Raw genomic sequence first — 26174 nt, 5'->3', positions numbered from 1 at the left:
GCTGCTACTGCTGAGCCTCTTTCAGCACAGTTGAGCTCTTTTATACTAAGCCCTCATGACTTCTTTGCCTTCTGAACCAGTAAGACTTATTTCCAAATCAGGTTTATGACAGAGATATCATTCATGAAAATCTGTACTCTTTTCCAGGAGCCCTCAGGAATACATACTAGATTAGTTTAAAATGTGTGTAGATGATGGATAGAAAAGTGTAAACCTAAACTTAAAGAATGACATTATCTTCATGTATAGTGAAGCATGTCTGTGTTTAGCTTTCCTGCTTATTTTAGGCTCGTTAGTATGTGTTGGAGTTGTGTTGAATGGTGAAATAAACTAAAAAATAATTATGAATTCCTCCAAGCGACTTTTCCAGTCAGTTGTGAGTCAGAGACTGAAAAAGGCTGTCTGAGGAACTAATGAGTTCTTCTTGGTAATAGGAAGTGGGTTAAGACTTTTGAAGTGGAAAGGAATTACCAATAAAAGTTTTTGAGACCTGTAGAATTAGAGCTCCAGTTCATATATGCTTTAAGGTTGCTGAAAGGAGGGAGCATCTTAAGAAAACATAGCTGGCTAGGGAGCAGTTTGTGCAGTGCCATGAGTGTTTAGGATATCTGAAGCACTACTAGATATACCAGAGAAATCAGGGTTTAGCAACCAGAGAAGAACTCTGTATCTGCTTGGATTAGGACTTTGCAGACTACTCATGTTTTGTGATGCATAGCTCCAAAATTACACAGATCTTAAGGCAATAGGAGCCCCATGTGGGAGTTGCTTTTTCTTGTTGCCCAGTTTCTTCAATGATCTGGATTTAAACCAAATTATCATTGATTCTTCAAGCTTTAATTCACCATAGATGCAGTGGGAGCAGCAGCTTTAATCATTGCCAGTTTTTACTGACAGGACTGCAAACCACAGTTGCCAGATGACTCAGACTTTGGCATCCTTATTTTTGCTCATGATTTTTATATGGAAATTCGCAAAAGTTATAACCACAAAGATCATGATTTTCAGTAGAGTGCAAATGCTGTAGCACCACACCTAAACTATAAGTGGGCTTTAGTCCATCTTCATCCTTCTCCCGTCCTTTCTTTTTATTAGATGACACCTTTTCTATTTTGGGAAAAAGGGAAAAAAAAAAAGAGGGGGGAGGGAGGGAGGGTTCCAGGCTCTCATGTTGGTGTAATCTTGCCTTGACACATGCGCACTCCTGGGATGTGTCCTTGAGGTTTTGACATTGAAGAGAAAGACTGCATGTTAGGTAATGTGCCTCACTGCCCAAATGCTCCATTTCTGAGATCATAAGGGGAGATGCAACAGCAGTTTTGATTCCTCCCATTTCTATTCACAGAGTGGGGAGTTGTAAAACTGAGCTACCGTGGAGGGAGCTGGGTGCAAAATGATTTAGCTGACTCTTGATAACAGCCACAGTGTATGACTTTAGCAAGTGGCTTTTCTGTCTTTGAAGAAGCTCTAGGAAAGGGGTTGAGCATCTGTAACTATAAAGTAAAACTTGGTAGCTGTTGAACTCTCTAATGTTTTAGGGTAACCACATAGAGTACTCTCCAATTGAAAGATTTTTTGAGCTTCTGGGACAAGCAGTACAATCTGTGTATCCTCTAGCTAGGGGCAATTGGAAGAGCTTATTTCAATTTTAAAAACAGCAAAGCTGCTGTGGCAGACAAATTTGTGCAGAATTCCCAAATTGCAAATCTTTATGGTATTTCTGAAGTACTGGGCTGGGAGTTGCTTATGGAAGCAGAACTCAGTGGACTCTGACTGATCAGGAATAGTCAGCCTTGTGTTAATCCTACCAGCGTCTAAGCCAGAGGAGTGCAAGACAGCTGAAAGATAGGCATTCACCTAGGGTAAACCTGGGCCTGCATCTGAGAGGTGGGACTTGCTGAGATACTCCACTGTTTCAACACAGCCAAATACCATCCAGGCAAGGTCTATTTCTCATCCCTTGCAACATAGGAAAATTTGTCACCAGACCCAGTCCGGACAGTAGTGTGAAAATAGACTCCTAAAGCTGCACTAAAACTGAGCAGTCTGTTTGAACCTGTTGGGCACTCTGTTCTTTTTGCTGTTCATGTGTCATGCCAGACTGAGACTCAAAGCACAGGTGGTGCTAACCTGTGTATGGGCAGTGGACCTGTGTATGGCACACCATAGCTGTGCCAAGTTGCCCTGGTGCTAAGAACATGGCATGTGTGGCTGGCTGGCACTGAAATGGAGGGCACTTCAGACTTCTAATATATCCCATGACACAGATCTAACTTCACATGCTGTAAGTGCTGAGCTGCAGTCTGAGGTTTAAGTAGTCAACTGGTGCTGGTTTTAATTTATTGAGATACTTCAGGATGTGTCTGGGGAGTATCTGTGAAAATGGCTGGGATGATGCCTTGCTGGCCCCTCCCCATGCAGAGGGAACTCTCTGATGAGTCAGAACCCTTGTAGAGCAGCTTGTTATCCTGCTGGTAGTCACACTGTAGAGCTACACAGGGTGACTTAGCTTTAGAAATATCATTGACTCATGTGTGGCAATATGATTAAGAGCACATTGGAGAAGTTTTAGGAAAGCTGGCGGATGCTGTCACTGCCTGTGCATTCAGCACGCATTGCACTGTATAGTGACTGTGTTACCAGCTAAGTGAGAGCAACCACAAGGCCACAGCCTGTGGCATAGGATGAGCCAGCTATCTTGAGCTGAAAGATGTGTGGCAGTGAACATTTGGGTCAGAGGTTTACACGCTGTCAGAATGCAGAGTTAGATTCAGGAAAGTCTATTCACGCCATAGTGAGGATTCACACTTCAGCACATGTGAATTGTTTGCTGCAGAGCCTATTTATATCGCATTTGCTTTGAAACTATGACTAAGTGCAGCTGTTGTGGACTTCTCCTGTGCTTTGTGTGTTCTATACCTAATAGGTATAGAATAGGTATACCTATGTATACCTAATTAGCAGGTTTACATGTTTGGGAGATCTTTCTAATGTCTGCAGCTTGAATACATTTAAGCTTTCTTTACCATGCAAAGTAAAAGAAAACTGCAAAAGTCAGGAACATAACTAGTATGTTTTACACTTCCAAATATTAATATTCTTCTTATTATAAAGCATAATAAACGTGCTTGATCAGTGGGGAAATGAAAATTTGCCTCAGAAATTATAAGGTATCTGGGATAATTCATATAGGTTTTGAAAAAGTGGATAAGCATGTTTTTATGATGAAAACTGTAGCTGTGAGTTACTACCTTAGAAATATGCTCATCATTCCTATAACATACTGTTTTCTTATGTTTTTTTCTCCTTTTCATGTCAACATGAGGGAAGATAATATTGTCACTTAATTTACTCATACTTGTGTAGAGAGCCTCTGCAATGTGTGCGCACCATATAAGTTCAGTTAACAACTCCATTGAATCTTCAGTGTCTCAGCAAGAGATTGATCCAAAATGACTGAAAAAGGAATTGTACTGCAAGTGAGTGTTGTACAGTATCACTAACCAGAGTATTCTTTACCTGCCTGTTTCAGTGTGGCAAAGCACTTCCTGGCCTTTCCAAGCAAGAAGACTGCTGTGGAACTGTGGGCACTTCCTGGGGTTTTAACAAATGCCAGAAATGTCCCAAGAAGCCATGTAAGTGCTATTTTATTGTTCTTCTCATGTCTTTTTCTCTTCAAGTAGTATTTTCCCTTTTTTCAGAGGAGAAACAAAACCAAAGGAACCTAGTAGAAAAAATGTGCTATGATTTGATTAGGGATAGGTTGTGGAAACTGGAATTCCCCTGCATGCCAGCAGAGTTACAATATGCAGGCACTTGGTGCAGCCAGCAAAGTTGACGTCGTTGGGTTTTTTCCCCTGCTTCTTCCTCCTTTGAGTCAGTGATGGGCTGTTGCATTTACTCAGTGCAGGAAGAGTAATCAGATTGAATCATCTCGCCTATTCCAGCTGGACTTCTTTTTTTTTTCTTTTTTTTTTTAAGTTTGCACAGAAATCTTAAATTATAGAGGCGCCAGTTTCTGCTTGGAGAGAATGCAGTGACCTCTCGGGACTACAGATGAAATTTCAAGTTTGGAGCCAAGGTCTTTCAGGCTCTAAATTGTTGGTTGCTTTTTTTTCCCTCTGCTTTTGAAATATCTTCTCCATCAATTAGACAATGGCAAAGACTTTCTTCAGCATTTTATTATGATTTGACATCATATTATAATGAGAAAAGAATTTTGAATTATTTGCATGATCAGTGAGGATATTATCTTGAACTTCTTGTGAATTACGTTGTTGTTGCACAGGAATAGCAATACTTCTGTGTCATGTCATATTTTCGGCATTAAATGAAAGATGGGAAAAGATAATGTGATCTGTGTTTTGCAGATGGAGAGGACCTGCATTTATTGGGCCAAAAATAGGTCATTAAATTGCAGTCATTCTTACCTACTTCTTCTAGGACCCTGTTATTCAGATAGCAATGCTGGAAATATGTTCAGTGTTTGATTTTTTTTGATGCATATGTTTCTCTGTAAGTCTTAATATGGATGTAAATGCAATTCCAACAGAAAATCTGCTACTTCTATTTCTTTAGCTCCTCCTTCCATAGAAGACTGATATAAATTTATGGTGGCTCAGTCTGATTTGCTAGTTTCTGAAACATTTTGTACATTGGAGTATGTCTGTCTTCTGATGTTCTTTAGAAAGAGAGCATCCTTGGGTGTTTGAAGGTCATAGTTAATAAGACTCAGGTATCTATTTTATTCCTGTAGCATGTAAATACAGTTTCTAAAAGGAGCATGCATGCCAACCATATAAAATTTAACAAAGCAAGTGATGGATTCTGCACTTGGCCTTGGGCAGCCCTGAATGTACACACAGGCTGTGGAGTAGGGGGCTGGAGAGCAGTGCCAGTCAGAAAGCTGAACCTGAGCCAGCAGTGCCCTGACAGCTGGGAGGGCCAACCCTTTCCTGGGGGCATCAGGCACAGCATCACAGCCAGGCAAGAGAGGGGATTGTCCTGCTCTGCTCTGAGCTGGGGCAGCCTCACCTCCAGTGCTGGGGGCAGCTTTGGGTGCCACAATGTAAGATATTAAACTATTAGAGAGTATCCAAAGGAGGACCACAAGGATGGTGAAGGGCCTTGAGAGGAAGCCATACAAGAACAGCTGAGATCACAACATCCTGGTCTGTTCAGCCCGGAGGAGACTGAAGGGAGCCCTCACTGCAGTTACAACTTCCCTGTGAGGGGAGGAGGGGCAGGCACTGATCTCTGCTCTGTGTGACCAGTGACAGGACCTGACGGAATGTCCTGGAGTTGTGTCAGGGGAGGTTTAAGCTGGGTATTAGGAAAAGGTTGTTCACCCAGAGGGTAGCTGGGCATTGGAACAGCTCCCCAGGGAAGTGGTCACAGCATCAAACCTGAGAGAGTTCAAGAAGCGTTCAGACAATGCAGCTGAACTACAACTGAAATCTAGTTCATCAGAATCATATTGACGAGTGAAATGTTGCTTATTTGGATGTAGGTGTGCTATGAGAAAAATCACAAAACCTGAAATGTGTTTCAACCAAAAAATGGTTGGAACTACTAACACAAATTTTTGGTGCCTGGTTTGAAGGGAAGCACACTTGTTGGTTCTTCACAGTTGAGGTAAAATACTGATTGTCTCAGCCTGGAATCCACAGTAGGTGTGTGGATCAGGCAGCTGCTTAATGGCCCAGTGCTCAGCAGTGTTGAAAGCAAGCAAATAGGGAAACTGTGACAAATTTATGATCCACAGATGCTTCCTGAGTGGGTACAGAGAAGTGCTTGAGCTCAACCTAAAAACTTCTCCTAAAGGGAAGTCCACCACTCTTTTTTCAAAGCACTGTATATGAATAACTTGTTTAAATGCTAATGAGATGAGCAATGTCCTTTTGTTATAAAAAAGTTTAATGACTAGCATGGTTGCTCAAGATGGGACACTTCAGAGTTCCTTTATCTGCCAGAATAATTTCTAATCTACATTTTATACCTATGAGGAGATGCCCTAACCCATAAAATGTAGAAAGAGTTCTTGGAACAGATCTAGGAACCCAGTCTCTTTCCCAGAGTCCTTAATTACTTAAAGTATGAGTCATGCTCACTCCTGCTTTCTGGCTCAAATTGGAATTGTTTTTTTGAATGTAACTGTATGATTTCATGGAGACAGAGAATGGTGCCACTTGGAAAAATCCTCTCTTTCTGATTAAAGCATTCCTGGAAAGTAAGGGTTTGTATCTCCTAGACATAATAAGACATGTTTCCCATCTTTCTAGGTGAGAGTTCTCACTGTATTGTGTTTTAAAAAGGGAGGAGGAGAAGAGTGCACTGTCTATTTTATCCAGATTAAAATACAGTGTCATTATATCAAGAGTCTGATTTGGTGTGATTTGTATGCTTGAAGTATATTCATTGAATCTATCAAGAAGGTTTAGTAGTGGTTTATGTATTTTCTCTAGGCTGTATTTGATTTAGGATGTTGTAGATGATCAGTCTGAACATAGGAACAAAACTTGAAACCCCAAAATCTGTTCTGGATCTGGTCAAAGTAACTTTTGGACATAGATGTCAAACTAAGCTTTATGATATTATCAAAGTGTTAAGGTTCTGTAGAGTAAACAATTTCCAAAGATAAATGTATATTTGTTAGAAGATGTAATGGAAGTCTAGAGTGGCTGCTGAAGGATTTATATGCATTTTTACAACCCTGAAAATGCTTCTGTGGTAAAAAGAATATACATATATTTTTATATGCATGAATTTATATGATATTTGATGGAAAAACTTCCTTTTGCTTTTACGGTTTTATGCCTCAAACTTCATTTAAAGTTGTTGTGTTTTTATGATAGCATGTAATCAGGTTGTGATCTTCTGCATAACCCACTTCAGCAAAATATTTAAGCATATACTTTAGTGTCATTATCAGGCACTTCTGTCTTCAATCAACTACTTAAGGATGTTAATCAGTTTGCATATGTCTTGTTCCCATGGTCTTACACAGGTCTCTGTCATCTTTGTAAAGGCTTGAGTATTTTGGGTAACAGCCACTGCTCAGTCAGGGCTTCTGTCCTGTTGCAAATTTAAGTGTCTTGGCCTGAGACAGCGGCCAAGTCTGTAAGTTTGATTTGCTCAGTTTTACTGAAAACCTAAAGAAATTTTGGAATAGATCTCCATTTTTAAGGACTTCTAACAGAAGACAACTTTTAAGAAGGGTCTGTGTTACATAGGGGATGTTGTGGTTGGTCGGGCTTCTTGCTAACTTATTAATTACAAACAGATTGTTTAGGTGAGTAAAGGGTAAGTAATGTCAGATTCCTTCCAGCTCCCACATGGGTCACTAGCCACCACTGAACAAGCTTCTTCTCTACTGAGACTTGCTTACATTTCTGCTCTTTGTTAAAAGGAAGAAAACAGCTGAGAGTTTCCTGTTAATAGTGGGAGGATAAGGAAGGAGGGAGAGGTTAAAATCTCTGACCTCAGTCCACCACTGCACTTTCTAGAGCAGCTGAGTCACCCTGGGAGGGAAAGTGTGTTGCAGCACTGGAAGAGACCTGGAATAGGTTATGGGGCTTGTCTCCATCTACAACTGGAAGCTGTTTTCATTCAGCAGACTGCACTGCAGGGTACCATTCCTACCCACAAAAAGTTACAGAGACTCTCCTGGTTTTAGTGTGAATTAAATCAGATCTGTGATGGCAAACACAGATCAGTTAGGACATAATGAGTGCCATTATGGATTTGAGTCTGCCAACTTGAGTACTAGGAGTTTTATCAACACTTTTGGGGACCAGGAGTAGATAAATGCATTGTGCTTTTGGAAGTCTCCTTAAATTTCAACTGGTTTTAATATTGACATTAGGAAAAGACTGAAAAATCTGCCTTGGAAACCAAATGTGTAGCTGCCACTTTAGCAGGGAGACAAAATTTTCAAGTTGTGGTTGGTGTTAAAATGATCATAGTCCGTGTAAAGATGGAAAAGTGTGTGTTCAGAACCGTAGTAACATTGCTCTATTTTTACTATGTGCATTTAACTATTTTGCACTTTATGCAATATCTAAAGAGAATCTCAGTGTTTAATTGAAGCAATTATTTTAAATAATTCACTGAAATTTGAAATAAAACTATCTCACTCCCAAGCCTGCTACTCAAGATCACCAAATTTTTCCAAATAATATGAAAAGCTTTAGTTAAAACAATTAACCTTTTCTTATTTTTTTCCATCATTACAGCAGTCAGGTGCCAGTTTTAAAGTAAGCTGCAGGGCTAAATGTGTGATTAAGGCATGTGAAGGGAATGCAATCAACAGCACTATGTTATTCTGTTGTTCTGTCTTATTTGACAATTTATGTACAGTAAAGATGGAAATAAATGAATCTGGTGGTTTTTGGGGGAATTTTGTCTGTTGAATATTTGGAACACTTTTGAAATGAAACAAAAGATCTGACAAAATGTAAGGTATCTCTGTTGTAACATTCAAATTATTAAAAACTCTTGACTCTTATTAAAAGCATTTATGTGATCATAGTGCCAGAAGTTAAGTCCTATATGCTTAGCAAAGTACTGGGCTTTGCCAAGAAGTTAGCTTTTAGTGCATAACCATGCAAACAAGTTACTGCTCTCATTTATGATGTTTAAGAATCAATAAACAGTTTTCTGTAGTCTGAAAAGCAGCTTTAAGTGGAGGAAAGAACCAATAAATAGAAATTAAAAGCTGACTAACTGAAAACTTTCTAGTTTGGCAAAATTGAATTCAGTATTTATTTTGCAGTGTTGTTATATCTGTGACTGTTTACCCTGATCATGCAGTAAGGAAAGGGAAGTTTAGTATTCTAAAATTCAACAGCTCTGTTAGGTGAATGCTAGATGTTTCCATAATGAATCTTCAACTTTATCTTTTCCAAACGTGATATTTGTAGCTGGTTTGCAAAAGTAATTATTTGAATGTTTCAGAATAGGATGAAAGATATCCTGATTTCAAAGATTTGTTTTGTTTTGTTTTGTTTTTTAACACAAATTTGACTGGATAACTGAAGACCTAAGTGGTACATATGTTGAAAAAGATGGAGTTAAGGTTACCTGTACAATCCTTACTTTTAATTTCTGTGTCTTTTTTGCTTAACCATTTTTCACAAAACCTTATAAATTTGTATTGTGGTTATATAATAATTTAGCTGTCAGGCTCTGCAAGCATATAAATTATCCGTATTTAACTGATGTAATTCTTTTGTTCAGCTTACCATGGATATGGTCCTATGATGGAATGCCCACAAGGCTACAAGAGAATCAATGCTACGTTTTGTCAAGGTATGATGGTACCCAAATTGTTTATGTTTATTTTTAGTACTGGTTTTCTGTGACAGTTTCTTTGATATTAATGATCTAGATGAATGAATGCAGTCCACTTATTTTTATTTGGGAAGAAATGTTAAGTATCCTTTTGATTCTTTCCAAATATTGGCAACTCTGTACAAGTAAGTTTTTTCCTCCAGGGAAAATGACTTCTGAAACTTTTATGCATACCTCATTTTCCTTGATGATGCATAAAGAAGACTTCTTAAGGATTCTTTTACTTTGTTTTTCTGTAAAAATACTTTGTTTTGTGAGATTTTTTGCTAAATAGTGAATCTACAGACATATTCAATTAAGTCACATGAAACTAGCAATACCCAGCAATTTTTGTAATCATGAAAGCATGGAGTAATTAGAGAACAACTCTTTTGGACTCAAGAGGCTAGGCACAGCAATACTGAGAAAAGCCAGATAAGATCCCTGGGAAGTGGAGATGAAAAGATTGAGTACCTGGCTGCCATGTAAGGAAGTGACACACCTACTTCCAGAAGATGCGTAGTGCAGGTGAGGGTGTCTGCAGTTAGACATACATTTGTTGGGTTACTCTGAGATTATAATTTCCTTGTGGTAAGTATAGAAGTTATCATAGAAACATACAGGTTGTGGGGTCTGCATGATCATGCAGCTACAAAGCAATGCTTGGGACATTTGGATTCTGCTGGTCTGTATTATCTCTCTCTGACAAAGCTGAAGAGATGACCACAGACAAATGCTCATTCTCTGTATCTTGCAGCATTGCACAGAAATTCCAGATAAGGATGTAGGAAAAAGCTTAATTGCGTGTCTGACTTGTTTGGCACAGCACAAGTAAACAAGAAAAAGGAGCTCTGAGACGATGTAAGCAATCTTGCAGTAGTGTTCTGGAGAGAGATTTGGGAAGGAAGGGAAAATAAGTTCAAGTGAAGCTGATACTGCTGTGGCAGGGTTTCCTCATCAATGTTGATACTGAAAGGGATAAAGAGGTCCCAACAAATAGTAGTGCTGGTGGAGAGCTGGAAAAAAATGAAAGAATAGTTGATGTAAAAGGCTATTTGTAGCATTTTGGACATAAATTTAATATTAATTGAAAAATTTCACTTTGTGTGTTAATGAGGGAATGTACAATAGCCACTTGCATAAAGAAATTATTTGCCCACCAAAATAATAAAGTTTGTAGAGCCTTAGACATAAACATCATGCTATTTCATTGCTGAGGGAGATGTGAGCTGCTATCTGCAACTACCTGATCCTATCTGCTGCTCAGGTTCTACCTAGTGGTTTACCAGCTTACAAGGTAGGGGCATTTGGAGGACTGGATGGGCCAAAACACTAAATTAGATAGAGGAGAGCTGCTGACTGCATCTCAAGAGCTTGTTCCCTGCTCTGTAGTGAAAGATTGTAAAATCCTCTTAATAAGTAAAAGGGATGGGGAGATGTTGATGGCAGCTTGCTAATGAGGACTGCAAAGTGAAAAGGTGAAGGAGGTGTCAGATGTAAATGGGCAGCCTTTTTATGCCTCAAATGAAACATGCAGGTGATGTAGGCATTTCAGCAAGATGGTTCCAGCTATTTTGAAAGAGATTGTCTTGTTCCACATATCAGTCGCAAGGTCAGAGTCTGCAGAAGAGAGGTTTTCTAACTTTGAGCCTGGAAAGCCTAGAAGATGCTGTGATGGATTAATGCCCTCATGCAACCAACCCTCTGATCCAGGAGAGACAGGAGCTTTTGATATCTTCAGTAGTCATGTGTATAGCCCACAGAATACTCAATGGTTTCAGACAGCAGCAACCCAGCAGGCATTTAAAGGCAAGTAGAACATTCAGTTTGGTTCAAGAGGTTGAACCTAGGTGTTGGCAAACCTCATTTCATAGAAACTAAGGTCCTTATTCAGGGGTTATGGACAGTTAGAAGTGGTCTGGTGCTTCTGATGTCTGTCTGGCCAGAAATAGGCCAGGAAGTTGTTTCACTGAGCAGTGACAGGCTGATAGAGAGAAAGAAGGTATGTCTCTGGGTAGGAGCATAAGAGGGAACTGAGTACTGGCACAGCAGTGTGCAGAAATAGATTGTACCTGCTAGGCTAATCATTGGATTTTGCACTGGATTTTGGTAATTTTTCACCTGACACATTTTTGTACTTCATGACTAAAACTGCAAGAAATATGAGGCTTTAAACAATTTGTTTTATACTCCTGTCACTATCCCAGAAGGGAGTGACCTGTAGACTCTAAATATAACTTGCAGTTGGTACATAGAAATTTATCATGTTTAATCATAAAATGATAGTAGGGTTGTCTTACCAGGGAGTAGACTGTTGATGAATTAAGGATGGGGACAATGTCCTAGCTTTCTGGAGAGGGATGAGGTAGTGGCTGTTGAAGGTTCCCCTTATTGATTTACTGAGGTTTGAATAACTTCTGTGTAATTTGCTCACTAATACACTCCAATAAGGAGATACAAATGGGAGAAGGGATACCCATGAAACAAAGCCATAGTGGAATTTAGTTCTATTGAAGTAAGTAACAATATTAGCATTTTCTTTCAGAGGGTCAGCATTTTGACCTCTGTTTAAACGTTCTTCAGGGAAGCTAGCTTCATATGTGAAAGCTGCTGGCAGGGTGCATTTCAGCCCTGAAATGGTTATTAGCATGTGCTTCTCAGTGGGTCAGCCAGAATTGTCCAGCTTGTTTATCCGAAGCAGACATGCTTTTCTGTAAGAGAAGAAGACAGGGCTAATGAAGAAAGAGCTGCCCATATCACTAACACAGACAGCTGTCGAAAACTGTTTAAGCTGCTGGCGTGGGAGTATTCATATTCCTTTAAGAATCCTTTCAGTTAAATTGGAAGGGACTGGAACAGCATGTCCATATGCAAGTGTAAGTTTTAATTAGATTATTCTTTGCTGAAGGGGTATGCATGCTGTGTCCATGCTTAGAAAGGGCCAGGGCTGCCAGACCAAGTAGTAATGGGGATATATTTCTGAATCCTTGCCTGCAGCTAAAGAGATTGGGTTTTTTCACCTAGATGTTGTCCAACTTTCACTGCCTTTGAAAACTCAGGCCTAAAAACCTAATTAACCTTTTGTTCTACTTTGTAGACTTTTGACTGCAAAACCATAGGCTTCATCAACTAAGGAGTATTAGTGTGATTAATAACCAGATCATTATTTTTTCTCCTTTCAAGTGAGTGAACTAATGTAATCAAGCATTCTTCTCTCTAATGTGTAAGTAGGACCACAAAGAACCATCTGTGGGTATGTTAATTCAAGCAGTTTAGTGTAATTACTATGAAGAAAGGTTTCCCCCCTTCAGTAATTATCTTTTCAATGGGGTGATTTATTACATGTACACACATGGATGCCCTAAGGCTGTCATTAGAGCCAAAATACAACTTATCAGTGTTGTAACTTCTTTGTCAGAATCCACATGTAATGCTAATTTCTGGTTCCCTGCTTAGAGTTGTACTTACTGTTTCCTTAGTCTGCTAATGGTTTTCTTGGAAAACTGAAATAGAATGGAAAAAACAGCTGGTAAAAGGGTTGGATTCATTTTTCAGGAAACTAACATATTGCCAACAGAGCACTTTAGAAATCTTATCTTGAAGAACTGGAAAAATACCTGAACACTTGTTGTTTTGCAATGAACTAAAAAGTGCACAGAAGTTCTTGGAAAGTCCCTATATTCTTAAAATTAAATGTTTATGAGTTTGCAGAAACTAGTACTTGTATGTTGATAGATCAAATTCTATAATCATATGCTTGGGGGACTTGAAGCACTTTGCCCTTGGCTTAATCATGATTTAAGATATATTTTGAAGGTATATTCTCCCCTTCTACCTTTGTCCATAAAATACAGTAGTAAATTTGTTTTTTCTGCATGTTGTATATTTATTTCACTACTTTTAAGTAATGAAAGAGCTTCATTAATAAGAATGCTGTTTAATGTTACTTAGTTACTAAGTCAACAGCCATCTTTCAAAGAAGTTCTTTTGTGATGATCATAGTGAGAAATAAATATATCTCCAGAAACTGGGCTGGGTTGCTGTTTGGACACTGATTATGTGTTTGAGAAGTGTGGCTCTGCAAACTTGCATTCCAGTAAATTCCACACAAAAAGCACAAAATGAGTTGGACTGATTTCTTCTGCTGCTGTTCTGCTGGCTCACAGAAATCAGTGGGTCATTTCTTAGAATAAGCAATTGTTATTGCTGTAATTTTAAAAAACATGGCAATAGTTTATTTAGCAACAAAACCTTGGTTTTTGTTTCTTTTACCTCTCCTTCTCACTAATCAAGGTATTATTGAAACAATCAACTATAATGGAGGCAGTAAAATCTGGATATTTTATTTTTCTTAGAGGATATTAGTAATGGTTAATGTAGCTATAGCAGAAACAGTTGGAGCAGTGCTTTCTATGGTGTTAATATATAGTTGATTGTAATTGATTTTCATAAAAAGAATAAAAACTGATGCCTGCATATTGGGTCAATTTGGAGATCAATCAGTCAGATGGCACTTGCAGTGAAGCCTAGTATGTAATTTACCAGAATATATCAAATTTTCACAATTGACATAAATTATATGTTCCAGTCTAAAATTAATGCATGATTTATTGTGCATATTAAAGCACTTACAGCATGAAAACATTTATCAAGGCAAATATTGCTAAATAACATTTCATGACTAACTAGGCAATTTTTAATTAAGAAGTTGCCTAAATACTTTGGCAAATTCTAATTAGTATATAATTGATCTAGACAACTTTCTTTGCTTAAATGCAGTAGAGTGTTTCAAGGGTGCATGGGTTTTCTTGAAAGTTTGGTTGTTTTCTCTGTATCAGAAGGGGACAAATACTTTCCATTTGGTTTTATTGCTTAGTAATTTAAACAAAGTCAGTTTTTGATAAGCACAAAGATAGAATTTTGGAGCTAACTGTAGAAGTCCCTTTTCAAAAATTTACCTTTCCACAGTGCTTAGGCCTGTAATCAGCTATGGAGATTTCTTGTGTCCTCCAGCACCAGCCACATGGGACAGAGGGGGTGAGATGGGCTGCAGTGCTTTTCTAGCCACAAGTTTATTCTGAATACTTCAGTGAAGCTACTAGGGCTGTGGTGGTCTGAATAGAAATCCCTGCTTCTAGTGGTTCCTATTCTTGGTCCAAATTTTATAAGAATCTTCTGGATATCGTGGCTGTCTTAGATAAAAGCAGTTGCATATTTAGTTTTTATGCCTTATTATGAGTTGTATTAAAAATTGTCAAATTATTTGTTGTTCTAGTGCATGTAATGTGACTCTGAAAATCGAACTTGTTAATTGTTTTTTGATGATTAATTCATGTAATCAAGAACCACTACCAATTTTGTAATATAGCAAACTCAATGTTACAAATCAGATCTATTGTTTCAAAAGAGATTATTTTTTTTAATTAATACTAAACCACTTAACATTCTTCAGCTTTGTCTATGAAAATTTTAAATTCTTTTTTTAGTTATTTCAGCATAAAATAGTAATAAAATCAAACCCCAGTTCTGTTTTGATAGTGGAACCTATTGTTTCCAAGCTACCAGTGCTCCTGAAAAGAAATTTGACTGCATTATTTGCATCAATAGTAGCAGTGGTTTCTTTCAAAAAACAAAGGCTATTTCTCTTTGCATTTGCATTGCTCAAAATTCTTGCAGTAACCCCTGACCTTTTTGAATTCATAGACTGAATTTCTTGAGTGATAATGTTTTCTTTAAAATGAATAGACAGATTTAAATAACGTAATCCCAGAAGATAGCAGAACACAATAATCAACGTATACGTTCAGTTGTAGAACTTTAAGATAATACTTAAATGTGATTAAAATTTCCAAGCAGTGATGATTTGATGAGCATAAATTCAATGTGCTAATGAAAGAATGTGGAAATGAAAGAATGAATTTAATTTTTATAGGAATATTTCAAATTCCTGCATGTCTGTGACCAAATATGGGCATTGCTTGCTATCCGAAAAGGGTGGGCAGTGGACTTGCTCCGTGTGTCTGAATGACTTACTATGCTGAAGGCAGGGAAGACAGCTTCACACCACCTCAGCATTTCTGCATGAGGCCAGCTGGGCCTGGGTGGTCTGAGAAGCTGTTGTAATGGATAACACAGCCAAAACACAGTGAACTTCTCTTCCTAAATAGCCTTACAGCTGGGAGCTGCCAGAGGGAAACACTGCAGAGCTGATACTCCAGCCATCAGCTTTTCTAGGGTGCTCTGTAGCAGAGCAGTTCTCTCCTGCACCACTTTGCTTGGCTGTAGCAGCCATCCCCTTCAGGTTGTGTTAATGTGTGGAGCAGGAGGAAGCTGTGAGGCATTTCCATATTTGCTTGCTGAAGCATCTAGTGAGGTATTTCAGTAAAAGGGGAAATTAATGGAGCTTTATGATGTAGTAAATAACTCGGTATGTTTTACAGTTACCAAGCAAAGCATATTCTTTCAACAGTAAGTGACAGGTACAGATCTCGTTTTAAGCAGGCACGGGAATTTTTCCTAGGATTGGATGTTTACACTTAGCATGGTTTGTTATTCTTGGATAAAGGATACTCAGGCTGCATTACAATGTCATTAATCCTGGAATAAAGCTGAAATGATTCACTTCCTGGATGTGATTGAATTAGGTATAACATTGCTCAAGGAAATGTGAGTGTTCTTGCTTGCAGGATTCCAGTAAAGAACCAAAGTAGTGTTAATGAACAACAGCGAACACAGTCACAAACACTGTTTTGATCTAATTTAAAAGACAGTGTAGAATTGGAGAATGCAAGCAGAATATTGGAAGTTTAAGACCTTCTGCAGAATGTCCTTCCCTCCGGCACAGAGTTCCGTGCATTGCCATTTGGTTAAGACAGAGATTCTACTACATTGTACTTTTCTGTACATAAATACCTATACATGAGAAAGAGGGAAACCTTCCATTAGGTGTGAATATGCTTTGTCACTGAAATGTAAGTATCTTAGGACAGAATTTGAAGTTTTGATTGATGCATTTCTTTTTTAGTCATTGCAATTCCCCAGTGCAGTGTATGTAACAGAGTTGAACACTTAAATCCGTACTTATCAGAAATATAGGTGAAAAATCACTGGGGGTTTCGATCTTTAGGCAAGCAAGAGCTGTTTCTCTGAGTAACAGGTAAGGGTCAGGGTGCTTTTCAGAAGCTTCCTGCATTTTTTTATTTCTTCTGGAGTATTCAGTCCATCTCTAAATTACAGTTATTCGAAGAAAATAGATTATATTAACCGTTGCCTGCATGTAGACTGAACGAAATTTAGTTTAGTATTGTGTTACTCAGCCCATGCAAATGTCTAAAAACAGTTCTTCATCTGATTGTGTTAAATACATATGGACCAAGATTCTGGTAAAGTGCTTTGGGGTATTTCTAATATGAAACCTTGGTGATTGCCTTACATTGGACAAAAATCCAAATAAAATTTCTTTGTGAACATTTATAGAAAGCAAGCAGAAAAAACATGAGCAAAGTAAATTTTTCTTTTTGCTATCTGACTTATCCATTCATGTCCATCTTTTATCTTCTAATAATGGATGTAAAGTTCTTTGAAGATGAGTCTGTTTTTGGACTTAGTAAAGCTATATTATTATCATGGTTTATAACAAGTTCAATGTTACTGTGTGCTTACTTGTTTAAGTGAATGCCACCTTACATTGTTCCCACCTTCCTGTTTTGCTTGTTTGATTTTGACGGTTGTTTTTTTCTTGTTCTTGTTTTTTTTAAGTCACGAAGATAGTACTGTGTTCAGAGTCACTCTCCACATGAGCAGACAGGCATGCAGTTGGAAAATGGCTGTTATAGCTTGCTTTTATTCACCAGGAAATTCAGTGGCAGCGAGTCATTAACACATTGCATTTTCTGAGAGCAGGCTGACCTAACACCCAGAAGACCGATAAAAATGTGTGGGAAGGTATCAAACACCAACTGTTAAGAGAGGCTGTTATAATTCTCCTCAGTGGGATAGATTAGCAGCAGTTTGGTTACAGTGTCTGGGTTATTTGGAGCTGGGAGCTCTGGAGAGAATGGTGGCTGACCTCACCATACATCAAGCTGTGCTTAGACAAGGGTGTAGGAGGAGCTGACACACAGCAGGCTCGTCTGCACAGTGCTGCAGCATCTCTGTTAAGACCCTGGCTGTGGCAAAGCTTCTGTGTATTTGGGTGAACTTGTGAGAGCAGAGTCACCAGCAGGGCCACTGGGATGGCATTTGGCTTCTACTGCCATCTCAGCTGATTGTAAGGATTTCAAACTTTCATGGGGATGGACTACCAAATCTAGGGACACACTGTGCCAAGGACCAGTTCCATGTATTTGGCATGGATAATTCCAAAGGGTAACAGTGCACGGTCAGGCTGTCAGTCAGTGCTGAATTGACAATGCTTCTTTCATACCAGTGGGGTTACAGCCATTTATTACCATTGAGAAAGGGTTCAGTCATTCATATTATCAAAACACCAACTGTTAAAAGGTCAATGCTTTATTTAGCAGTCCTGTAGAAATTATAAATAACTTCCTGTGAGAGTTCTTTAAGGAGCCATGTGAGTAGTTGTGTGGAGTATCTTCTTGTTTAAATTCTTTTTTTCCCTGTTTCACTAGTTCAGAGGCTTTTACCAATGGAACTTCATTACTCTGCTTTTCTCAAAAATTGAACGTCTGTATGGAGTTGGTCTTTGGAAAGCTTTATTTCCATATGTATGGTTTTCAAGTACTGCTACCTAGCCCCTCACTATTTCCTCTGTGTAGATGAAGGCATTTGATCAAATTACTCCTCAAGCATGCCATCAATTTGTACTTCTGCACAAGACATTATTTAGGGATTTTTCTCCAGTTTTTACAATGAAGAAAATAAATTCTTATTCCTATATAATGTAAAAGTGCAATTTTTTTTTATGTCCATATATAAGAAATAAAGGGCTAAAAAAAAAAAGCCTGCTAATCTTGAATCAGATTTCCTTTCCAGCTGCCTGAACAAGTTGATTCCAGTGCAATTTGCACAGCTGGGCAGGCTGGCAGGTGGTAGGAAACGTTTTGGATAGGTGGCTGTTTACCAGTCTGAAATGAAGAGAAGTAGGTAGTAAATCTAGGAGAATTTTTTTTTTACGCTCAAGTTGTTAAATAAACACTATTCCTATGTGTATGTATTTTGCAAAATTGAGGGGCTTTTTTGATTGTTTGTTTTTTAATAGGCTTCTGGCTTATTTTTATAGAATCCCTAGACAGGCTTGGGTAATTCAGCTTAGAGCATCAGCTAATTCTGTGAGCTCATTGATTAGACATGACCAGGAAAAGAGGCATTAAAATACACTGTTATTAAGTTAGGCTGAGGCACTGGAACATGCACAATGTAGTTAACTTTAAAAACTGGACAAATTTAGGAAGAGGAATATCCATATCAGGAACTCTAGAAGGAATGTTAGTTGGTATTTAGATATGTATAAGCTGATACTTAAATGTAGCAGTGCTCATGTTAAATAGCAGCAGCAGAGCTCATGTGAATGGGGAATTACGGTTTTAGTACAAGACGTACAAGAACAGTTCATCTGCAAAGAGGTTGAAAACAGAGACAATAATGACAGCATCTGTGAATGTTTCCTACAGAATATTTGAATCACTTGGAAAGAGGGATGACTGTTCATGAATTAAAGGAAGATCCCATGTATCCACAAATCAGACACTCTAGTAAATAATGCCTTGAAACATACATACTTCTCAAATAATAAAGTTTATCCATATATAGATTTTTAACATTCCTTGAAATGAAGGTGGATACAAATGAGTAAAGTTATCTAATAAGTGAAGAATACATATTAATATTTTTTAACATTGAAAATACAAATGGACTTATGTTATGACATGTAATTACTTACCTTGCTTAAAAACATATAGAAGGGTAGAATTATTCTTCTAGATGGAAAGAATTGCCATCCATTTCATGCTGACATATAAGTAAATAGTAATGTATTTTTATCATTAACAAACAAGAGACTTAGTCTTTTTGTTGAAAATAAGAATTATGGAATCCACGTCAAATTGCCATTATTTAAAATCTTCTTTGCTGATGTAAAACTCAAATACTTTTTCACTAGACAAAGCATTTCTTCTAATTCTAATTTCAGACAAAGTCATCAAAAAAGTGATACATTATATATATATCACTTGGCAGATATCTTCCGTTTCCCCACAGTGGTATAGGTTAATTTTCCTTAAAGGAACAATGTGTATTGAGAATTTGGAAAGGGAGAGAGTTGTTTTAAAATGTCTGAGTATTACAATGTAGGAAGTAGAGAAATTATTTTCATTATGTGTATCAATTTCTCCTGTGTTTTTCCTCTTCCTCCAAAATCTGTATGTGGGTTTTGTGCATAAGTGTGTGTGCAATTTGTGTATTTATGTAATCGTGTTGGGGATTTTAATTTTGAAATGAACCCAGATAACAACATTCTTCCTGTATTCTGAGTAAAGAATAATATTTCTTCCTCAAACTTCTTTCTGACATCAGAGAAAATGCTTTACCAAAGCAAGTAGAATTATTTAGCATTTGAAGACTGAACTGTCAAGTGAAATTGCCAACAGATAGAAAATTCAGTAGAGGGTTCTTGAGTGTTCCAGTATTTTCTTTGTATTAGCTTCTAGATATTTCAGTGTATTTTTTTTTTATTTCTATCAGGTCTTAGTTGGGCCTAATTTTAGAAAATGAAGGATTAGTAATGTCTTTTTCTCCCAACAACTTTACAACAGCATCACTTTGCTTCTACTTAGGGATCTTTCAGTAATGTCTTTAGTTTGCTAACTGTGAAGATTTAAGTTCATTTCTTTAATGCTCACAAATCATAATGGTATTGAAATAGTGATAATCTTCCCTCTGGGAATAGTTGGAACTGTGTAGATGCCTTCAATCATATTTTGAGATTTCAGGGTAAAAGAAAGAACCTATTCTGATGAAGAAACTTAAGAAACTGATAAAATTCAAGTGCATCCAAAAATATCTAGCTTGATAAATATTCTGTATTAATGCAATCCTTAAATAAGATATTCTTGTTTTTATATGGGATGTCATCCTGCTTAAACAGTGGACAGGACAAAAAGTAGACTGCTGTACAAAAATATTTCAGCTGATTTTTCTGCTCTTTTCTTATGCCTTTCTCATTTTTAAATAGTCCACTCCCTCTGAGGTCAGAAAGTCATGTAGTCTGGGAATTTCACTTGAGAATTCCTTTGAGGCAGAGCTGATCCTTTGTAATTCGTGTGGTTTCCATCACATTTCATCCAAAGTTCTAGGATATAAATTAGCACTCCTTGTCATACGCAGCTAAGTGCACAGAAGTGAAGTTTATCCAGGTGGTGTAAAAATACTATATTAGGTATAGCACTGAAAGAGTTGAAAGATAAGCTCAACACTGAGGCAACTGCCAGAGTCTACAGTACTGTGCACTCTTGTGTCATGGGATAGGTAGCCAAACTTAGGGAGAAAAATTAAGAAGAAAGAACCTTTCTATAGGTTTCCAAGTGCAATTTCAGCACATCTGTTATATTTTATATATTCAACCTCTTACGCTCAGTGGTGGTGTTTAATTAGGAAGCAAGATACATTGAGATTAAATAAAATGAGGCTGGTATTATAAAAGCTAAAATCAAAGATAATAAATATTATATATTTTAGATAAATGATCACTAATACCCAATTTTTCAACAAACTAACTGGAATTTCTGACTTCCACATGAAGTTTGTTTACCCAGCAAGGTAGGTGTTTTTTCCTAGCCTTAAAGGATAGTGAGGAAAATTCTGATGGAAAAATAATAGATGTAAATATTTTAAAGTAGGTTTATTTCAATCTAATCTCTCAATTTTTCTGAAAGAGGACACCACAATGTATGACAGGGGTAAGTATGGATTAGAGGATTTTTTAATTTTATTTTTGTCACTATTTTGATGTTTGGATTATCAGTCCAAACTATGTTGTTGCTGTCCCCTGAAATAAAAACCTGGTTTGGCTGACTTGGTTACAGATGGTATCCAGATGATTGTTAGACAGGTCCTGTTTTAAGAGTAGGTGAACTACAGATGCAGCCACAAGTGTCATATAGACCTGGGGCCCATTGCTTGGGGAATGGGAGGATTATTCAGTCAGACCCTGAGAGCAACACTTGCACAGGTAGCCTTGTAACAGCAAACTTTACTAAAGCAGTTCACAGAATTGGAAAACATGCAGAGTTGGAAGGGACTCACAAGGATCACCGAGTCCAGCTCCTGGTCCTGCACAGCATCATCCCCAGGAATCACACCAGGTGCCCAAGACTGTTCTGCATTGTGCTTCTTTCAGCCCAATGAACCATTGAGCCTTCTTAAATATAAATACTAATAAAAACTGTGTTAAATGTGGCAAGCAGTGTTCCACCCTTTGTAAAAAAAGTAGATTAGTTAAAACTTGTCTCTGTGAATATTCTTGTGAGCTGCGTTGAGCTGTGCAAGCAATCATCTACACAGAAGAAGGGCTGATAAGCTAGTCAAAGTGTATTTGTTTTCCTAATTCAGAGTACTTAAGAATGATGTATAAATATAACTGTTTTTTTATGTTCTCAGCAGTGTTTTAAAAAACTATAAATCACATGTCAGTATGGGAAAAAATATTGATTATTGTTAACTTGTAAGTTATCCTTTATATTAGAAAAAAATATATTTAAAAGCAAGAGAGAATTTCTGAAGAAAGAGAAATATTAATACATGTTTCAGCATCTCATTTTTTTCAATTTTCCCACAGATATCAATGAGTGTCAGTTACAGGGAGTATGTCCTAATGGTGAATGCTTGAATACCATGGGCAGCTACAGATGTACCTGCAAAATGGGATTTGTGCCAGATCCTACCCTCTCAAGATGCATACGTAAGTAATACTGCTAATCTAAGTACCAAATTAGATAATTACATTTCAGATGAAGATTTATTTGACTGGGCCCAACTATTCTAATTTGTTTGTTTTTCTGTCCCCTACTTATATTCTCAGTTTATTCATTTTATTTAGACAGTCTCAGTGCTCCTGCCTCTTTTCTGTTTCTTTGTCCTGGAAACCTTGGTCTCTACCAGTGCCTGCCCAGAATCCTTGCTATCTTTTCCTGGTTTTCTAATCACCAAATCTTCAAGACCATCTCCAGCCCCTTGTACATTCAGTCTTTTTCAGTACCCTAGAGTTTCCACCTTTTTTTTTTCTCTCCCTTCTCTGCTAATTTCAGCCAAAATTATCTTTGTCTCCTGCTCTCCCGTTTTCCACCTCTGCAGCTTTGATTAGGGTTGTTGCCATTAATGAACATTTAGCCCAGGATAATCTTTGGCGTGTTTTCCTTCTAATTAAGAAGAATTAAAATTAAGAATAATTAGGAGAAAGAAAAAATTGTGTATGGCATTACTGCACATATTTCCCTCTATTAGTCAGCTTTTACTTTGGTTATGATTAATTACCTCTGCAAGAAGAAAAGATAATGTAAAGAACAACTAAATTTTTCACCTTTTTTTTTTTTTGCAAAGAATATGTGAAAAAAAAAGCTATAATCCTAAGTTCTTTCTCTGAGCTCTTTTATTTATAAAATACAGTCTCAAGTCATAGTGAGTTGTTTCCCTTTTTTTTCCCCAGCATGACTATCTTATGCTACTAGTTAATGACATTGAATTGCTGAGAGAGTTTCTCAGCAGTTTGAAGAATTCATACTGCTTTCCAGTTGAACAGCAGAAGAAAAGAGTTGGTTAATTGGTTTTGGTTTTGCTTTTACTGTCATGTTGAAAATCAGGCAGTCTTTGTATTTTTTGAGTTATTTCAGCATGTTACCCAGAACTGTTAACTTTATGCAAATGTGGAAGGTATAAATTAGAAAGCTGGATGGTTCTGTTTTCTGTTACCTTATACTAATAATAGCTTTGGTCTTTGGTTCTTCCACATTAAAACTAAGCATAGCAAAATGTAATTGTGCAATTGTCTCTTTCATAAAAAAAAAAAAAAACAACAAACCATGTATGATCCTTAATGCTTTTGCAGTCTTATTGACGTAGCCTACTTACAGGTGGATGTTCTTTTGGTTTTTGTAGCTTGACACAACTGTGTAGTGCCAGTGACTGATTTCAGCGGCTGTGTACAAGTGAGAGACAATTCTCACTCTTTATTGTGGCAGCGTGGAAACTGCTGTTTTTTAATTAACTTTTTGTTGTTGTTGCTTCTTGAAATACTTCTTATCCTTGGTCTAGGGTAAGTTGGAATTCAGGAGTGTTTGATGCAAAATAAAATTTTTTAATGTTGTGATTCTCATCTGAGATAGATATTTGAAATAAGACTTCTGCAGACAGAAAATTAATCTATTTAAGTGATGTTGGAACTCTAGTGGTGTTTCTCAGTTTTGGTTTCCATGTAAACAGTGCCATCCTCTCTTCCCCTTTCATTGCAGCTGATAGCCCTGTAGTTGCTGAAGAGAAAGGACCCTGCTACCGGTTTGTCAGTGCAGGAAAGCAATGCATGCATCCTCTCTCTGTTCAGCTCAGCAAGCAGCTTTGCTGTTGCAGTGTTGGCAAAGCCTGGGGCCCACACTGTGAGAAGTGTCCCCTCCCAGGAACAGGTAAGAACTCACTAAAGATATGAACTCTTGCCCACCCCTCCTATATCTGTTATGCATGGTCTAAAGAAAACCAAAACAACCACCAGAGTACATACTTTAGATATAGGAAAAATGAGCCAATATGTAGTTAATACTCTTCAGTTGTAAAAGGCTCTGGTGAAACGATGGCAGCTTTTGAGAATTCAGTTACAGACCACCATGGGATGTAGTTTGTCTTACAATTAGTAGGATATGCATGGTACTGTCTCTACTTTCTCACCTTCCTTCATACCTTTACCATCCATTTTGAGGTATGTCCTATTCCTCACTTGATACATAAAGCTCTCTTGTATCCCTTGAAGTTCTGCTGTTATTTAAATATATAAGGACTTCAAAATTATCAGCCTGTTTGGTCATCATTCTCACTTTGGCTGGTTATAGATTAAGATACCACGTGTTACAGGAACTGATTGCTGTTTTCAAGTACTTTTAATTCCCTGATGTTGCTTGAAATGTAAATGCCCAAGGAGTCTTCAATTAAAATTAATTTAATATGTTTTTTTTTTCCCAAATGTATGGTCAAATTAGTCTAGAAGGATCACTGCTTAGGTAATGTATGATGTCCAGTCTCTTGAGTATTTTAGCCCAGATATTTGTAGTGACAATTGACTGTGCTTACTTGAAGCTCCTGCTGCAGATGTCACTGTCATGATGCAGGCCATGTGTCTTCCTGAAGTATTTTAAAGTTTTACATTTTAAAACCAGCTAGCTGCTTTGGGAAATCCACAGCTATTACAGAAATGAAAGTGACCAACAGTTTTGAGCATTTCAATAGATTTTCAAAGTCATTTTTTCCTGCATGACCATTGGGTCACTAGATCATTGATCAGGACTTTAAAACTCTGATTCACTTTTGGATAAATAATATTTCTGTGGCTTTTTAATGGAGAAGAAATATATTCTCATGAGATGAGTTGCAATTTTAGGGCAGATGTTTTACATCTGTGAGAATATTGCATGAGGCTTTATGCCCAATAGTGTGTATAGTGGAGCATAGAATACATCCTTATGTTGACTGCTATCTGGTCAAAAAAAATATATCAAGTATCATATGGAACTGGTTATTTTTCTTAATGAAAATACTTTAGAGAGAAAATCTGTTAGTAGAAAATTCTACTGATGAGCTTTTCCCATTTAATGACTACTTGCATGATTTAAAAACATGTTCCTTTCTGCAACAGGTTAAACTCATAATGTTTCAGAGTTTTCTATGAAAAATATGTGAAAGTGGGATACTCCAGAAGGGGGTAATGTATTTACTGCAGCATCCCATGTTAGTATAAAAGTCACTAAATTAAAATGTTCTAAAATATTCATACAAAGTAAACCATCTCCTAGAGACACTGAGAGACCTGATTTGTATGCCCAGATGTTGAGAGCTCTTATCAAAGCTGTGGTAGAATAAGGTAGAATAAGAATAATATTTGAGAGAATATAACCTGAAGCAAGATTTCCTGCATCCTAAGTATGCATCTGAAGGGACAGATGTCAAATCTTCTGTCTTGTTTCTTTGACCAGAATTCCCACCTTCAGCTGGGTTTTATGTGGCAAGTTTTGTTATTAGATGTCCCTGCAAAAAGTATTTCCCTATTCTGAATCCAGTCAATTTATTTTGATCCCTCCTATTTTCTATTACTAAGACACCATTAGAACACATTACACATTTAATGCATACTGTGATTAATGTATAGTTTAACTTATCTGTGGAGTGCTTTTAGCTAGTACTTTGTGCTTTGATTTATATACTAATTCATTTTAAAACCCTGATGTATTCAAAGCAGAATTTGTGAACTTAACCAATTTCCCACTTGGCACTTCCCTCAGGCAGCCATAAGAATTCCCACACAAGAGACTAAATCTTTTTTGTTTCATCCCAACATGGCTTTACCTAGAGCAATGAGGACAATGAAGCACTGCCCTCTCAAAAACCCCTGAAGGTCTCCCTGACCCTGGCAGGAGTATAACTATTCTCTTTGATAGGGAGGAAGACTGACTTGTATTTCTTTCTCATTTTACTCTTCCAGTAGAACTGCAAAACATGACACTTATATAAAGCACCTGTAGAGACAGAGCTAGTGCTGTTGCCTGACTTTAATAAACTTTTTTTTCTGTAGCAGCTTTATAAAGGAGGTTATTTCCCCTCTCATTCAGTAGTGATTTGGCTTCTTATGTTCC

General features: G+C 37.4%; 1 protein-coding gene across 9 annotated transcripts in view; it reads left to right on the top strand.

The window, feature by feature from the left end:
* LTBP1 (latent transforming growth factor beta binding protein 1) overlaps positions 1 to 26174 on the top strand; it is a 184481-nt gene that overhangs the window by 92896 nt on the left and 65411 nt on the right. For all 9 annotated transcript variants that reach the window (XM_079332377.1, XM_079332373.1, XM_079332375.1 and 6 more), the window contains 4 exons: positions 3533 to 3635; positions 9238 to 9309; positions 22124 to 22246; positions 23793 to 23960. In XM_079332377.1, coding sequence (XP_079188503.1) covers positions 3533 to 3635; positions 9238 to 9309; positions 22124 to 22246; positions 23793 to 23960 — 466 coding nt within the window. The remainder of the gene's footprint in view (positions 1 to 3532; positions 3636 to 9237; positions 9310 to 22123; positions 22247 to 23792; positions 23961 to 26174) is intronic.

This window comes from Erithacus rubecula (genome assembly GCF_903797595.1).
Source record: "Erithacus rubecula genome assembly, chromosome: 2".
Classification (NCBI taxonomy): Eukaryota; Metazoa; Chordata; class Aves; order Passeriformes; family Muscicapidae; genus Erithacus; species Erithacus rubecula.
The sequence above is the reverse complement of the archived record's forward strand: the minus strand, read 5'-3'. Positions and strand labels throughout refer to the sequence as shown.